General features: G+C 38.7%; 1 protein-coding gene across 4 annotated transcripts in view; it reads left to right on the forward strand.

Annotated features, from left to right (window-relative positions):
- Positions 1–17630, forward strand: part of MFSD6 (major facilitator superfamily domain containing 6) — a 64602-nt gene that overhangs the window by 22540 nt on the left and 24432 nt on the right. For all 4 annotated transcript variants that reach the window (XM_079135100.1, XM_079135103.1, XM_079135102.1 and 1 more), the window contains exon 3: positions 16732–16829. In XM_079135100.1, coding sequence (XP_078991226.1) covers positions 16732–16829 — 98 coding nt within the window. The remainder of the gene's footprint in view (positions 1–16731; positions 16830–17630) is intronic.

Consider the following 17630-nt stretch of genomic DNA (forward strand, 5'->3'; position numbering starts at 1 on the left):
CGGTTAGAACTGCAAACACGTATAGGGTCAACAAGGAACTCTTGTGGGCTGAGAAAAGCAGTGGGCTGAGGAAAATCAATTTCAGTTGTCTCCACCGTAGCAGTCCAAGTTTCTGATCTTGTTGAAATAATGGTCTGTACTTTATTGCTTAAAGCTAGTATCACTATGCTTGAGAATGTTGACCATTACAGGGGATCATGCTGTTTGGCCACCAGTATAAGTTCAGAGCTGGTTTGCCTGGTTTTGGGTCCAGATCTGCACTTTGGAACCATGTGGCCATCAAAAGTTTACAGAACATTTTGGTCTGTTTTGTCATCTGTAAATAGGCATAGAATTAATGACTGTTTCTCACCTTTTTTTATGAAGACCAAATGAGGTAAAATGTGGCAGTTGTTTATAGCTGTGACTGGTGAATATTAGGAATTTAGCTAATTTTTATTTTGTTGTCAGTCTTCTGATATATTACATTGAGGCTAATAAAAATACATGACAGAGCAATATCATAAATGTACAAATCATTCAGGCTGTCAAGTCAAGATGTGTTTGAGGTTTTCAAAATAACCAGCGTTCCCCCTCAGAAAACATCTTGGTCAAATTGAGATCCCCTTCCAACAATTTATAATGATTATCAAATGTAGATTGACAAATTAAATGGGATCATATTTAATTGGAAGCATGCTACTGGTGTGACCTTTGTATTAGAGAATGTTTTATTCTCCTTAAAACATAAGATGGTGTTAAATATTAACCTAGTCTAGGCTGGATGTGGTGGTGCACACCTGTAATCCCAGTGACTTGGGAGACTGAGGCAGGAGGATCTCAAGTTCAGAGTCAGTCTCAGCAACTTAATGAGGCACTAAGCAACTCAGTGAGACCCTGTCTGTAAATAAAATACAAAATAGGGCTAGGGATGTGGCTCAGTGGTTGAGGGCCCCTGAGTTCAATCCCCAGTATCAAAAAAAGGAAAGATTAACTTAGTCTCATTAATCAGTACTTTTATCTTTTGAATTTGTATGGTGTCATGTCAAAAACTGGTGATCTTATGTATTCTGACTAGTTAACGAAATGGTCCATGAAGACTCTTAGCACTGGCCAAATGAGGCCCGTTGACACCTGTTTGCTCTGCCAGGGTGGTGTATGTCTTTGGCTTCAAACTCAGTATGTGGTTGTTCTTGTCATATATAAGAGAGTACAGCTGAGCCATAGCGTCAGCTGTACAGTGACACCAGTTTGGGTTTTTAGGATGTGAAAGAATGAGTGCTCTCTTGCAGTGGGTTGGGAGTTCACTCACAAGACCTTGGGAGGGTGAGTACAGACTGAGAGTGACAGTGTCTTTGCTTTTTGTGTGAGGGACACTTCATGGTTCTTTGAAGTCACCATCATACATAACTCAGCTATCTTATTTTTGTCATGTTTTTCATTTATTGTATAAAATGTATGGTGAAGCATAAAAAATGTAAAACCACAGTACAAGTCCTAAAATCGGTTATCAGCCAAGCATTTCTATAGGGGTTAACAATTATATCATTATGTGTTCACTCTATTGTTACAGTTTTGAAAGTGAGTATTCAGGTATGATATAAGCAGCTCCCAGTTCCTTCAAAAGCAATTGTTTGATAAAAGACAATGTTTGTGTTCTGTTTTAAATTCTATTTTTTTATTCAAAATCACATGGTGGAAAGAGATGATATTCATGGTTTCTCTCTTTTTTACACTATGTATTTTGATAAATACATGCTAATTTGAAATAGATTTAGAGATGAGATAGTTCAGACCCTCATTTTAAGCCTTCCACCCTTCAGCTGTGACCTGGTTTCCATCCTGCCTCTGCTCCTTGCTTAATTGGGCGGTCTTGCTAGAGAGAGTGCATGAGAATTTATGAAAGCTTGGTGAAATCAGGCACTAGCAGGTAGCAATAGGAGCCACTGCTGCTGTTGGTGGTGGTAGTGGTGGAATTCCATAACCCTGAGTGCAAGTTATTTTTAACTCATCAGAGTGTTTAAGAGAATGTAGAATGTATGTATTTCACATACTAAAAAGTAGACTCAAATATGTTTTATGTTCCTTTTCCAGAATACCCCCCCCCCCCCAACACATTAGGCCTAGTTTAAAGGAGTAGAATTTTTTTTCTTTTGTGCTGCCAGACTTCCTCAACTGATGTTTCTTAGAACCATAGAACACAGAGGACGGTTTGAGTAACTGGTTCTTCAGGTCTTCCAAGGATGGTACATAACTAGCATCATGCTAGATGCATGAAAGAGAAAGTAATTTATTTCCTATGGTGGATGATTTGGAATGTAAGATCTCACTTTTCCTGGTATCTTGGTTTGGAAATTTTATTTGCAGAGTCAGTTGGAAAAATATTTCAAATGCTTCTCTTTTCATCAGGACAATTTACAGTTATTCATAACATGGTAGTATTGGAAGGAGTTAATGCTTCCTTTAACTGGCTGACTGTATGGACAAAAGGAAGGTTGTTTTTACCCTTTCCCTTTAGCTGTAAGGATTAGAGCTGATATTTTAAAACAGTCTGCTTTTTCATGTGGGCAGGTAATTTGCCAAAGAAGATAGAGCATGTATTAAACACTGGTACCAGGAAAAAATAAGTTATCCTGCCTCCCTTTTGATCAGTGAAAGGGTATAAATTTTAATATTTAAAAAATTTCTCTGTGAATTAAGTTTTAAAAAAAAAAAAACATACACAATAACACTCTCCAAAAGTGGTACTGCTTTTGCCACCATTCAGTGACTAAGGTTCTCCTGTCCTGTGACAGGGTCTACTTCCTGGGATCAGGCTGAGATTAAAATCACTGAGCGTCATCTGAGTTCTAATCATCACAGAGTTATTATAAACTCTGAAGAACATGCTGTCTTATCAACAGGAAAGCCAGGCTGAGGCAAAGCTGCAGTTTGGGAGGTGCTCCCAGAACTCTTGACTCTTGAGCAGAGTATTCTGCCCATCAGAAAGGCACAGGCATTGGACTCTGTTGACTCCTATAGTTCCAACACTTCAGCTCCTTAGCTTCCTGAAAAATAACCCAGCTGGAAGGTAGAGCTAACTGGGAGAGGTAGGTATCAGTAGTAAAATCTTCCCAGTGGCTCACCAGGATCTAAGTTTGAAAGAAAATTATTTGGCAATGCTTCAAAAGCGATGTTTCAAAAGTTGAGGAGGGGTGAGGATGCATTCCTTTTATAAAGAAGCTAATGAAACAGCCTATGAACTGTAAATTACAAGTTGGCCAAAGATAGGAAAGCTATAGCAGCAGGACAGTTATTAATACTTTTGGGTCTGCCCAGCACACTGACATTGGTGGGAGTACAAGAAATAAATAATGGGCTCTGGTCTATTTGGCATTTATACTATGTTTTTAAAGTTGAGCTTAAATGTCAACAATCTAGAGAGTCATAAAGACTGTACTGGTTCTAGTTTAAATGAGCCAGGTTTTAGGGGATAAGGAATTTGGGGGCCCAGGATCTTAGTGGGTAGGGATTTAGGGACTCCCAGTGCACTGCTCTCTGAACATATGGCTGGCCCGCGCGAGCCACTAAGGCAGGTTGTGAGCCATCACCACAAACCTGGAGAGACTTCCTGTTGAATGCAGTCCTGAGTGCTTCAGAAGAAACTGCACAGATGCTCACTAACTCTCCCCCTGATTCACAGGCACAGTAAAAATAAAAGGATGTCTTTACAACAAAGTATAAAAATTATCTTGCATTTAGGGAGCTCAGAGGTAGAATTATTATGTCAACACAATGACTATTATAGTGGAGCTGCTTAGAACTTTTCTAGTTAGAGAACATGAAGCTGGTGACAAGATTTTTTTTTAAAATTTAGCTTTTAATTTTTTACAGATTGCATTTTGATTCATTGTACACAAATGGGGTACATAATTTCATTTCTATGGTTGTACACGATGTAGAGTCATACCATTCGTGTAATCATACACGTACATAGGGTAATGATGTCTGTCCCATTCCACCATTTTTCAAAGCCCCTCCCTCTCATTTCCTTCTGCATATTCTAAAGTTCCCCCATTATTCTCTCATTCCCCATCCCTCACCCCCATTATATATCTTTCTCCACTTATCCGGGAATACATTCGGCCTTTGGTTTTTTGGGCTTGGCTTATTTCACTTAGCATGATCTTCTCCAATTCCATCCATTTATTTGCAAATGCCATAATATTATTATTCTTTATGGCTGAATAGTATTCCATTGTGTATATATACCTGAGTTTCTTTATCCATTCATCTGTTGAAGGGCATCTAGGTTGGTCCCACAATCTAGCTATTGTGAACTGAGCTGCTATAAACATTGATGTGGCTGTGTTGCTGTAGTTTGCTGATTTTAGGTCCTTGGGTATAAACCAAGGAGCAGGATAACTGGGTCAAAAGGTGGCCCAAAGTGCAATAGGCAGTCTTCTCTTAGACACAAGTGGTTGGATGAGAACGGGAGGATAGGTCAGTGTGAGCTCATCACCGTTGGATTTTGTTTTTCATTTTGTGAAAACTGGTGAACTTTGGAGTTGTTAAAATATAAGCAATTATGGATTATTCTTGTCTCACTAAATCTTCATTAACACATGTAGGACATATACATGTAGTACATATCATAGCACAAAATCGAGAAAACGTCTGGTGATAAAAAGAAGCCATATAAAAGTCAAACTGTTGGAATTGGGGTTGTGGCTCAATGGCAGAGTGCTTGCCTAGCATGTGTGAGGCACTGGGTTCAATCTTCAGCACCACATACAAATAAATAAACAAAATAAAGGTATTGTGTTCATCTACAACTAATTTTTTTTTTTTTAAAACCAAACTGTTTATATACTCCTTAATGTCATTTCTTAGGGTTTGGTGACTATAAACTTCCATCTCTGCCATTGCTTACATACAGAATAATTGTAATTGTAGCTATTAGTATTTATATGTGGGTTTATTTCTATTTTCCTATTCCTTTCATATTTCATCTTCAAAGATGTTGATACCCATTTTTATAGGAAAAACCTCTTAGAGCTATTTCAAGTGTAGATTCTTATCAAATTTTAAGCCGTGGAATCTCAAAAATAGATTAAGTTATGATCAGGAGTTGAAAGTGAGTAATTTGGTTCTTGTAGTCCCTTGAAGGAACAGTTTTGCAAAGAAATACATTACTACTAGGATGACTTACAACAACACTACTTATAATTGAGTTATTCATAGCTCAGAACAAAAGGCCATTGTTGCAAGGCAGTGCAAATGGACCCAGGGCTTTTAGTTAGTGCTGTCACTTTTGGTTTCCCTTCCACCTTCCGTAACTGGGTGATTGAGACACTCAGTTAAGGAGAGTAGGAATAACTCCACCTGTGCCCTTGTTTTTGTGGTTGCAGACTGCCCCAAGAGTACAACCAACAAGGGCCCCTGACAGGCCAAGGTGGTGGTCAAGATGTGCACTGGACAAAAGCAAAGATGCTCTGACACATTTATTACCTGGGCAGTCACTGTGGAGGCCAATTTAGCAGTCCATGTTGATGCTGAAATTGGACATTACTTGTGTCCTGAAAATTGCATTTTAAGATAAAAATTCTCCTAGAAGATTCTCACACACATGCAGAAAGGCAAGCACTTGGTTTACTCTAATTTTCTTATGGTATAAAACAGAAACCATATTAGTACCCTCTTCTCAGGTTTTCAGGCTCCAGAAAATTTGGGAAATAATTGTCTGTTTTTTAAGCCACGCAGTCTATGGTTTCTTGCAGTGGAAGCCCAAGAAAACTAATATGCATATCTAAATGGAGAGTCAGCAAGGAGAGGCTGAAGTGGGTGTAGAGCCTTGAGATGCCCAGTCATTCTTAGAGTCGGAGGACACTAGCATAGGAGCCCATGACTTAACCCAGCGGGATGATGTAGGAGTGAGTCCAGCATCACCACCCTTAATCGTTCTGCTTGTGCGTGCCCTCCTCGTAGCATGCACACCTGAGTTGGGCACATCCACCCTGCAAGCCTAGCAAAGAACCAATTTACTATAATTGGTCCAAAGTCTACCTTTCTGAGAGGAGAGTGGGATGTCAGCTCAGATTCTCTGGCTTATAATTCTTATGGTCTTTTATATATATATCAGATACTAACATTGGTGTCATCAAAGTAGATGAAGACTTATGTTATTTAATTTCTATTAGTCAAATTACGATTAATTACTATGACTGTTTCATTACTATTAAGTCATTACTATTAATTACATCATTCTTGGCCCTGTTAATGCAATTTTTGTTATAAAAATATATGTTTCAAATATAGGTAGAACATTATAGCAAATCTATGTGAAACAGATTTTAAGGTAAAGTGGTCATTAATGTATAAGAAAAAGAGCACCTTTGAAATTTCCCTAAAGGCTTGTGATCAGCGTGGGGGGGTGAGGTTGCCAGTGGTGGAGAGGCCTGGGACCAGGCAGCAGAAGACCAGCTGTGCTGTTCTGTGGTGTTCAGCTGCATGACCCTGGAAATTTGGTTCTCTTTTCAGGACCTTGATTTCCTCAGCAATAAAACAGTATTGATACTACTGTTCTCCTTCCTACTTCCAGAACATTATCCACAGGAATAAGTGAGGCACTAACTGGAAAAATGCTAAAAAAAAAAAAAAAAAAAAATAGGAGTATGTGATAGAAATGTTGGTATGAGGATTGTAATTCTGTAATGTCACAAAAAAGAGGGACAGGAGTGCTTTGAACAAAATTTATTTTGTTGGAGTTTCTATTTAACAAAATAATATACCAGAATTTCTTATCATAAAAGTTTACTAATTGACAGGTTTAGGGTAGGAGTTTATTGTAATTGTACTTATGTTATTTTTTTAATTTGGAAATGCACGCTTAAATTGTACTTCAGTCAGAGAATGTATTTAGCACTGTAGTTGGAATCGCATTAAGTTTGAAAATGAGTGCAAGTTCAAGAAAGAGAGGAGATGACCCAAAACCAGTGTGGCCTTTGGGCAGTTAAGACTCTTCACAGTGGGTCATGTGGAGCTCATCAGGAATCAGGGAATGGAAGAGATTAGGGCTCCTTTCAGTCCCCTGGTGGGATGAGGGCTGAAACCACCTCAAGGAACTTCCCAGCCTGCCTAGAGGCCCGTAGGACCTAGATGATTGACACAGCCTGTGCCTGTGGTCAGGGAGACTGGCATCAGGCCCTGTCTCTGCCACCTTCTGTGGCCTCTTCCCTTCACTCTTCTCTTACCATCCTCTTGGCTGTGAGTATGTATGCACTGTCGCTGGTTTCTGCCTCTTTTCCAGCCAAGCAGTCAGCTTTGATTATTTCATCTCAAAGTTCACCTGCTAGATGCAGCCCCCTTTTGGTCTGCAGGTAGGGGTGGAAACTCTGGCCCACCCTTCATCCTGCCTCAGTGTTGACACCTGTGATTTCTGTCGCTCCCTCAGCAGAAATGATCATTTGACTGATTTCATCTCATAACACATAATTTTGTTTCTGGGTGAGCTTTTTTTTTTTTTGAGCTCCAGGATATTAGACAGCTGCTGCATGGCACTTGCTTTTCTAGTTTCCTCTTAGCCCAGTCTTTGCAATGATTCATCAAAGTTTAAAATGTCAGCCATCTTCTAAAGCCAACACAAACATATCCAGCCAGCATCCTTAATCCAAATGCACAGCTGTGTCCAGAAGTATAACTACACTAATGCTGCCAGTTTTCTGCATAGGGGCCTACCTGGGAGTAGGAAAATAGCACATTGCTATTACCTCTGATAGAGTGCTGTATGGCAAGGGGGACAGGGACCTGGATCTTCCACTGGCTTACTGGCCTCTTTCCTTGACCTATAAAATGAGAGGGTTGGAGGTGATGCTATGACTTCTAGTTCTGTCTCCAGTAATCTTAATTTTCTACTTTGTTTGATTTTAGTATGTGAAAAAAACATCCATCAGACCTCCCCACTCCCTGCCTACTCTCACCCCTTACCCAAATACTCAGGCTTCAAATGGTTTTTGCTGATAAATCAAAAATGTACACAAAGCCATCCATGCAAACTTATCCATGCCATGCTGTGACAGCAGTCTGGCCAGTGACAGGAGATGTGATTTATCACAGCAATTCACTGTACAGAATTTATTTTTTAAGTCAGTTGACCTGAATGTAAGTTGGGACCAGATCTCAGACACTTCTCTGTGTACTGGCTCAGGTAGATTTTGTAAAAGGCATGATTGCTCTTGCTGAAATATTTTATTTAATGGTAGCTTACACATTTGCGCAAGGCCTTGTAGTTTGTATTTACATGCTTATTTGAACATTTCATAAGGAAAACAGCTGTGACCTCTTCTGAGCAGAGCCCACTTTAAGGGTGCCTTGAATTCCACCACCTCAGCCCAGAGCAGCAATATCACAGTGCTACCCATTGTGAAAACGTATTAATTAGTCATGTTTGTACAAGCCTTTCATCTTGTATCAACCACTGGAAGAGTAAATAGCAATCCCTCAGATAAAGTAAATGAGTAAATGTGACTAGATTAGGTGTGCAAAATCCTAACAATCCTCCAGTAAAGATACAGCTTGAGTGTGTGACTGCAGAGGCCCAGGGAAGCTGCCACTGGCATCACATCCTTGACTGGTAGTCCATGGAGTAAATAAATAGCTCTTGGGAAAACACTGATATCTTTACTAAATTTTGCTACATGTTAGAATCAAAAGTGACCATGGGGAACATTTTATGGGCTGAGTTTTATTGCCCTATCCCTAGTACCTCACAGTATGGCTGTATTTAGAGTTATGGTCTTTAAAGAAATGTTTAAGTTAAAATGAGGTAACTAGGTTGGACCTTAATCCATGATGACTGATGACCTTATGAGAAGAGGAGATAGGGACAGACAGGCATAGAGGGAAGACTTTGTGATGACATGGGGAGAAAATGGCCATCTTCAAGCCAAAGAGGGAGGCCTCAGAAGAAACCAACCCTGCTTAGCACCCTGATATTAGACTTCTAGCCCCAGAACTGTGAGACTATTGAACTGTTGTTCAAAACACCCAGGGAGTGCTATTTGTTATGGCAGCCCTAGCAAACTCATGCAGTCATGTGGGCCCAGCTCCATTCCTGTTTATCTTCCCTTCCCTCTAATCCTTGACCCATGGTTATCTGGCCTTTGCTTGACTGCTTCTAGTGATATTTAACTTGCTACCTCACAGGGCAACCAGGATTTTGTGTCATTTGGGACTCTCAGTTGAAGTGGCAGAAAATCTTAACTCAAAGAGGCTTAAAAAAAAAATAGGGAATGTATTGTCTAATTGAGAAGTCCAGCACATGGCCTTAGGTGCGACTTTAACTAGGTCTCCAGTGACATGACCAGAACCTGGGTTCTTCCTTCTAATAACTCTATCTCCTGTAGGGCAGGCTGACCCAGGCCTGTGCTGCAGGTCCCAGGAAGCTCTAGGGTCAATATCAGCTGAAAAAAGAGATAGTAGCCTCTACCATATTGTCTGCATTTAGATCTTACTTTGTCCCACCTCCTCTTTAGCAGAAAAACCCCTTCCCTCAGGGATTTCTTCCAGATCGTCTTATTTGCCACACTGTATTTTCTTTTTCCTCCTTGTTCTGGCTTTCTTTTTTTTTTTTTTTTTTTTTTTTTTTTTTTTTTTGTAGTGCCTTTTTTGTTTGTGATCTCATAAAATGTAGTGCCTTTCACTTCTTCCATGGTCTGGCCAAAGTCAGGAATAGTGGGATTATTATCATCTATTTATTTGGTCATGATATTCCTTCAGCTTGAATTTTAATGAATTTATTTAGTTCCCTCAGATTTAGCTTAGTGGTAACTGAAACTCTTGAGACCTTCTTCAGATTAATTGCTATGCCAAACGTCCATGTATGCGTACTTAGGTCTTATCATTAACGATTTTTGAAGAAAATCTTGGTGTGTGTGTGTTTTCAGTCAACTTTCATCTAATTGGAAAATATAACAATAGAATAGCATATTCTGTCTTCCAAGTGGTTGGGTTCCTTTAATAAAGGTTTTATTTGTTTTTCAACATCCTTAGTTTTAGACCTGGAAGAGGACACACCCTAAGAAAACAAATTAAAAGAATCGTGAAGAGATATAAGTATGTCAGGGAACCAGCAATGACCATGCTGATGGTGACGATAATTATATTCTTAGCTTATCATTCATTTTGAGAGGAGATATCTGAAGGTAGCAAAATAAAGAATGAATTAAGAGCAGCAGAGGCTCAGACTTCACTTTCACCCTTTTCTAGCAGGATCAATAGAGGGAGCAAATGAAGATGCAAAAAAACATACATAGCTAGATGACTGTTGTTTCTTTCTCTTTTACTCTTCTGTAGATGTTGTGGTTCTTATGCTCAGGTTTACAAGGATGGGTCAGTGGCCAGCAACACCTGTTGGTAATAGAAGCTCAGTGGACTCTGAGGACTCTATTGGCGATCCCTTCAGTTGTGCCAGGAGCATGCCATTGACTCTGAACTTTGTGGCTTGCATGCTAGGTTTTCCTCGAACTCCATCATCTGTTTTTTGCACACTGTATGGAGCTTCAGGATGCCCCCAAAAGCAAACCATAGCCAGCTCTTCATTGAACTGCTACAATGTTTATCTTCAATAATAGCTATTAACTTAAGTAAAAAATGTTGCCAAATATGTCCATCTGGTTTTTTTTGAATGAATTAAGTCAATTCATCCTTTAACAAACTCATCACTTATTCCTATACCATAATTAGGAATCTTAAAATAAACACGTGTCATTTTAAGTATAATATGTGCATAGTTTATATCTTTTTCACCACTGTACCCTTAGCACTTAGCACAGAGTGTGTTTGGTACATATTTGTTAATTGGTGTTTTATTTAAAGCATTCATATTCTCTCCAGATCACAAATATTTTATTGAGTGCCTGCTATGGGCCAGCCACTGGGGATAAAATGGAGATATCAGAGCACCCTCCAGGGAGAATGCTGTCAGGCTGTAGATGTAGAGTCACACTGGCGATGGTAGGTGGAGAACCTGTGATGCAGTGATGACAGGTAAAGGACATAGGCCTGGTATGAGATGGGGCTGAATGATGTCTGGAGGAGGATCAGGGCACGGCGTGCCAGTGGGTCCTTTTGGCATTCATGAGTCCTCACATGGGCCAAAGGACAGGGAGCTAGGCAGAGCATTGTGCCACATAGGCTGCAAGGAAGGATGATTTATAATAGCTCTTGTGTATATCGGCAGTTGTTTTTTTAAATCCATATGCCTCATTGTATTATATAAGCTTTCTAATGATCCACATGGCTCTTGAAGAAAACAAGTACTTTCCTTAAGCTGTCTCCATAAGCTGTCAGTTTCTTTGTATAGAAAGAAAATGATTAAGGCAACACTAGTTATTTCAGGTACCTTTTTGGGGGTGGTACCAGGGATTGAACTCAGGGGCACTTGACCACTGAGCCACATCCCCAGCCCTATTTTGTATTTTATTTAGAGACAGCATCTCACTTTTGCTGAGGCTGGCTTTGAACTTGAGATCCTCCTGCCACAGCCTCCCCAGCCACTGGGATTACAGGCATGCTCCACCATACCCTCTCACATACTTTTTTAAACTACTTGGATATCCATGGTTTACTCACATTCATCCTCCTAATATATTATGAAGATATTAAATATTAAATATTAACTTAGTTTGATGTTGCATAATTTTAAAGACAAAATAGAAACCCACTTTTTTAAACTACTTGGATATCCATGGTTTACTCATATTCATCCTAATATATTATGAAGATATTAAATATTAAATATTAACTTAGTTTGATGTTGCATAATTTTAAAGACAAAATAGAAACCCAGATAATGATCCCATTGGGTTGGAGAGCCACGGGGCAGCATCATACCTCATTTGCTTGTCTGCTTATTGAAACAGTGATGAACCTCTGTTCATTCCCTGAGAATGCACATGAAAGAGGCAGATGAGCACTGTAGGGTGGGCCTGCTTAGGCCTTTCTTTGCTGCTCACACCCTGTGCTGTCTCTGGAATAACTTCAAGAATGGGTCTGGACTAGAGAAGTCACTAGTACCTCTTCATCAGTCCTTAGATTATGACCCCTCCTGTATCTTTAAAACACCCTCTCTGGCTATAGACCCATGTGGCTTAATAGTTAACGCTTATTCACTTTGTTCTCTCTGCCCTGGTGCATTCGCCATCTTCTTTCTCTACCTGCTCTAACCCAGGTGTCCCTGAACTCCTGTAAGCTAAGGACCTTGTCGTTGTGTTCCCATGTATTCTTAGCGTATTTTTATTTAACCTTCTTGCTTATGTGTCTTTTTTCCCCATTAGTCTGTTTCTTCTGGCAAGGAAGATATTCTCTTCATTTTTATTCCCCTTGGGTTCAGTACAATGTATAGTACATAGTGGTGTCTTTTTTTTCTTTTCTTCTTTTTATTTTTTTAATTAAAAATCATAAATTTACATAGGGCAATGTTGTTTGATTCATTCTGTTATTTTTCATAGTGGTGTCTTGATAAATTCTTTTTGAGGAAATTCATACTCATTATAGTTCTGTATGGTTCTTAGGGGGCATTCAGCCGCACTACAGTTGGTTAAATTTAGAAAAATAGGGCTAACCTATGTTCTATTAGGAATTCCAGAATGACTTTACAATTAATTGTTATCTATTTCTTAATGACTGTTTTTAAAAGTATTAGTTTCATTATCAGGTATAAACTGCTAATTCTTTGAACTGTGGTTGTATAAGAAATTAGAATTTCATAAGCACCTTTTTTCCTACTTTTATATCTTGCACAAATATATAAATAATCAAGATATCTAACAAGTGATTTAGGTTTTCCATGGTATAGTTACACCCCCCTTACCAGTTGTGTTCTCTTTGTAGATAACTTCACTTACACTAGCCACCTGTTCTAAAATTACCTTTGCTTCTTGCCTACTTTTATTACTGACTTCCTGTTACGAAGAAGGAAAAGAATGATGTTATTACTGACCTTTATCACATAGATGTTTAATAGGTATCTGTGTCTTACTGAGAAGCATTTTTCAGGCTGTTCATCTGTGTTTCCAGACCTTAGTGCCCAGGAATATTCTGGGACTCTGAACTCTACATTCAACATAAAGAATAATTTGGTTATCCAGAAGATGATCTACTACAACATATTATAAATTTCGTTTTATCAGCAGATCCTTATTTTTGTGAGCGTGAATGTATTAGTTTTCTAGGGCTGCCATAACAAAATACCACAAACTGGGTGGTCTAAAAAGCAGGACTTTATTACCTCATAGTTCTGGAGGCTGAAAGTCCAAGATCAAGGTGTCAGCAGGGTTGATTTCCTCCAAGGGACCCTCTCCATGACTTATCTTCCAGTGTCTTCCCAGTCTTCCCCTATGCCTGTCTCTTATTCTCTTCTGAAGACACGAGTCACATTGGATTAGGAGCCACCAATATGACCTCATTTTACCTTACCTCTTCAAATCCTCTATCTCTGAATACAGGCACATTCAGAGAGATACTAGGGGTTAGGAGTTATGAATTTGGGGCAAAATTCAGTCAATAAAAGGAAATAATGTGGCAGCTTAAGTTCAGATATTAAAGCTACCACTTTTCAGTGACTATTCAATAAATATATATTTTTATATCTTCGCCTTTTCATAGACCCGAATGCTGCCTTCCTTTCTGCTCATAACTGTATCTATGCAAGTTTCTTGAAGCCACTGGTTTCCCCCAAGTTTTTGGTGAGGAAAAATGCTGGGCTCTATATTAGTCAGCTTTCTGTCACTGTAACAAAATATCTGAGATAAACAAATCCAAAAGATGAAAGATCAGACTGGGGATATAACTCAGTGATAGAACATTGGTCTAGCATTATAAGGCTCAGAGTTCAGTCCCCAACCCTGAAGGCAGGTGGGGGAGAAACCAGGAGAGATTTACTTTGGCTCACAGTTTTTGAGGTTTCAGTCCATGGTTGCTTGTCCTTGTTGCTCTGGGCCTGTGACAAGGCAAAATATCATGGTAGGGAGTATGCCATGGAGCAAAACTATCTCATGGCAATCAGGAAGCAGAAAGAATATGGAAGGGACCAGGTCCTAATATTCCCTCTGAGGGTATGACCTCAATGACCTAATTTCCTTCCACCTGACCCTACCTCCTAAAGGTTACACCAACTCCCAATAGGACTGTCAGCTGGGGACCACACCTTTGACATGTGAGACTTTAAGGGACATTTAAGATCCAAACCCTAAAAGACTTCTTTTTTGAAATTCTGGGATAAAGTTTTTTCAGAAAACAAAAGGGAAGTTCTTGGATACTTTCTTCTAAAATAATGAAAATGCTACCATTTATTGAGTGATTATTTTGGGTGAATCCTTATATTGTAAGTATCTCCACAAACTTGTAGAAAAGATGCTTTCATCCCTACTTGAGATATGAAGAAACTGAGTGTCAGAGAGATAAGAGTACCTTGCCGTGAATACTTCTTATTTTGCTTTTCTTTTTTAGAGCACCTTTTTAGTACTAAATTAATATCAATTTTGACATTAGAAATGTGGGAAAGAAGTGAAGGCTATAGCAAGCTCTTGGTGGCAGTCTGAGACTTAAAGAGTCCCAGAAGTTAAGGATAAGTGACTGAATTTGCACATGGGTAGAGGTTTGAAGATATAGCGTCATCTACCTCCTAAAGTGGGTTGATTGACTTTTGGTTACTTTAGACCAGAAGCTTTGTATTATGGTCTCCATTGGATCACATGGAGTTGCCATGGCAACTCTGATTCAGATTCAGGTTTGAAAGAAAAGTTGAAGATAGGCAACGTGAACCTTAGGAAGTTGGATTACCAAATTTGTTTTACTATAGAATTATGGGAAAGTATTACTGAACATAGGTTGGAATGCGTTACACTAGTGGTGCTCCTGGCTGACTCACTATCAGAACAACCTGGGGAGCTTCCAAAAGCACCAAGGCTGTGTTTCAGCCATAGAGATCTTTATTGAGATGGGTAGGTCTTGACATCTGTTATTTTTAACAGTTAGCAGAGTAAACCTGATACATAGCCAAGGTTAAGAATTAACAGGTGAGGCCAGGGGTTAGGTCTGTGGTCTAAGGGCCAGATCTGCCCTGCTGCCTCTTTTTGTATGACCCATGAACTAGGTATCATTTCTACGTTTTGAAATGGTTGAAAAAAGTCACAAGTAGAATAATAGTTTTTTTGACATAGTTATATGAACTTTAAATTTCATTGTTTATAATTCAAATTTTATTGAAGTATAGTCAGGCTCATTCATTACATATTATCTGTGCTGTTCTCACATGAGCACAAAGCTGAGTGGTTTTAACAAAGACCAGGAAACCTAAACTATAGACTTTATGACCCTTAGAAAATGCTGCTGATCCCTGAGTTAGGCTAAAAAGAGGACATCCACTTAGCCCAACTTAGAGTTGGTTTAGAACTTAAAAAGGAGGCATAGAGAGGTACATGTACCTTGTTTTGTGTTTCTGTAGTATATTTTGTATTTTAATTTCCTGTGGGGCTTTTTTTTCTCACCTAGTTGAGGGACCTTGATAGATGAATCGATTGCAAGTATGTTCAATAAAATTTTTATGAAACATAACTTATTTCATCAAACAATACAAGTATAAAAAATATAATGTCCATAGAACTAAGTGACCCAGGCCTTTTTAATAATTCACTGAGATCTCCTAAGTCCTTTCTAATATCCATTTCCTAGCCTTCCTCAACTCCAGTGCATTTTTTGCTTTTGTCTTTCCCCATACTTTTGTTCCATATTTAATTAAAATCAATCCCGGCTGGGCACCTGAGAGCACAGCACTTCCTGTGTTTGATTCAAGGAGGGAAAAAACAGTTTTTATAGAAATGATTTTAAAATAAAAATTTAGCAGAGTAAGATTAGGAAAATACCACTGACTGTCATGTTGGCATCAGAAAACAAGAAAAGCCTTAAGGTTAGGAAAATGAAAAACAAATGAGAAAGAGAAATTCACATCAGGCTGTTTCATACAGAGAAGCAGCCACCATTTGCTTCCAAACCAGCCTGCCCAGTTCAGAATGAGAGAGAGTGTAACTTTATGCTTGGGTGCACCACTTTAGGCCTCTGCTTATTTTGTTTTTACTTATATATTTTGTAGTAATAATGATGGGGGTGGGGGAGTCAAGAAATTAATATATATCAGTTTTGTAAGCATGTGATGTCATGGATATTTCTTAAAATAATAAACATGTACCACTTGAACTTATAGGAGAAACATATGATTTCCAATTAGTTTATTATTCATCATAGATGATCATTTTCACTGACCTTCAGAGTCTCCCTGTGAAGCTGCTTGATGTCCTTGGTATAATAAGTGAGACCACATTCATGTTCACATGTTGTGATTTTTATACCGTTCTTTCTCCATCGTTGTGAAGTAAGTGGTATAATCCTGGGCATATTCACCCTCCAACCACCTGGAAGGAGGCCAGTAATGTCATTAAGATGGGAGTATGCCCAGGCTATCTTAAAAAAGCATCGTCTCTGTTACTAATTAAGTTTTCAGAAGGGTGATGTTCGCTTTTACATTAAGCATTTGGGAAAGTCTGAGGGCAGATATGTTAGAAGCAGTCCTCAATTGTCCTTTTGCTTTCCCTCCCCTAGGTTTGGAATTCTGTCTGTTCAATGATGGATAGTTTGGGGAGGGTAAAAAGTAAGTAATAGTTGTAGGTTTTGCATTTAGTATTTGGGGCTTAATTTACTTTCCTTTGCTTTTTATAGGGTTCTGTACATTGGCCTGGCCTGCAATACAGCTCGCTATATTTATATTTCCTACCTGGAAAATGCCTGGACTGTCCTCCCCATGGAAGTTCTTCAAGGTAAGTTAACTGCTATAATTAGAATTATTTATCTACTTAACCAAGAGGACTGTATAAAAACCCAGTGGCCTTCAGCATCTGATTCTACAAAGGAAGGGTGGAACTGCTGTTTTATATGATTTTGAAATGGTTGTTAAGGAAGAGATGACGTTAAAGGGTTGGCTTTTCAGTTACCCTGAGTGCTGCACCACACTGAGCCAAACAAATCTGGATTTGACCCACACCCTGTGACTAAACAAAGAAAGAAGAACTCTAGAAAATACTCCAATGTATAATTGTTAGTAAGGCGATTTTAAAATGTGAAAGCATTCATTTTTCAAAAATTTAGGTGCTTTTTTTTTTTTAGGTTAACTGTGTTTATTGAAAAAAATACTGTCATATTTGATCTCTTCCATTATTATATCTCATGGCTTATAACTAAAACTTTATAGTCACATTATTGTTTTTCCGTGAACCTTCTAAATCTTTGTTCAGATATCCTGACCTGAGTTCCTCCCCTGACTTTACCACACTGTTTCCCATCAAGATATAACTCTGAAAAATTTCTAGGAGGCTCATTACCATGTTAGTTCATATAACCTGACTAGATCCTGAAAAACACTGCTAGCACCTTGACTGTCCTATTTATTGATTGGCATTGTGATTAAAATATAGGCTCAAGACAAGATCATTTGGAGTTGCATCTGCTATGACAGCCCAGGTTACTAAATCAGTACTTGTACTAAACAGCATGTGATTACATATAATTTCATTATCTTTATTAATTTTTGCCATTATCATTTTTCCTAACTTGAAGGATGT

The sequence above is a fragment of the Sciurus vulgaris genome (genome assembly GCF_902686455.1).
Source record: "Sciurus vulgaris genome assembly, chromosome: 3".
NCBI classification, from domain to species: domain Eukaryota; kingdom Metazoa; phylum Chordata; class Mammalia; order Rodentia; family Sciuridae; genus Sciurus; species Sciurus vulgaris.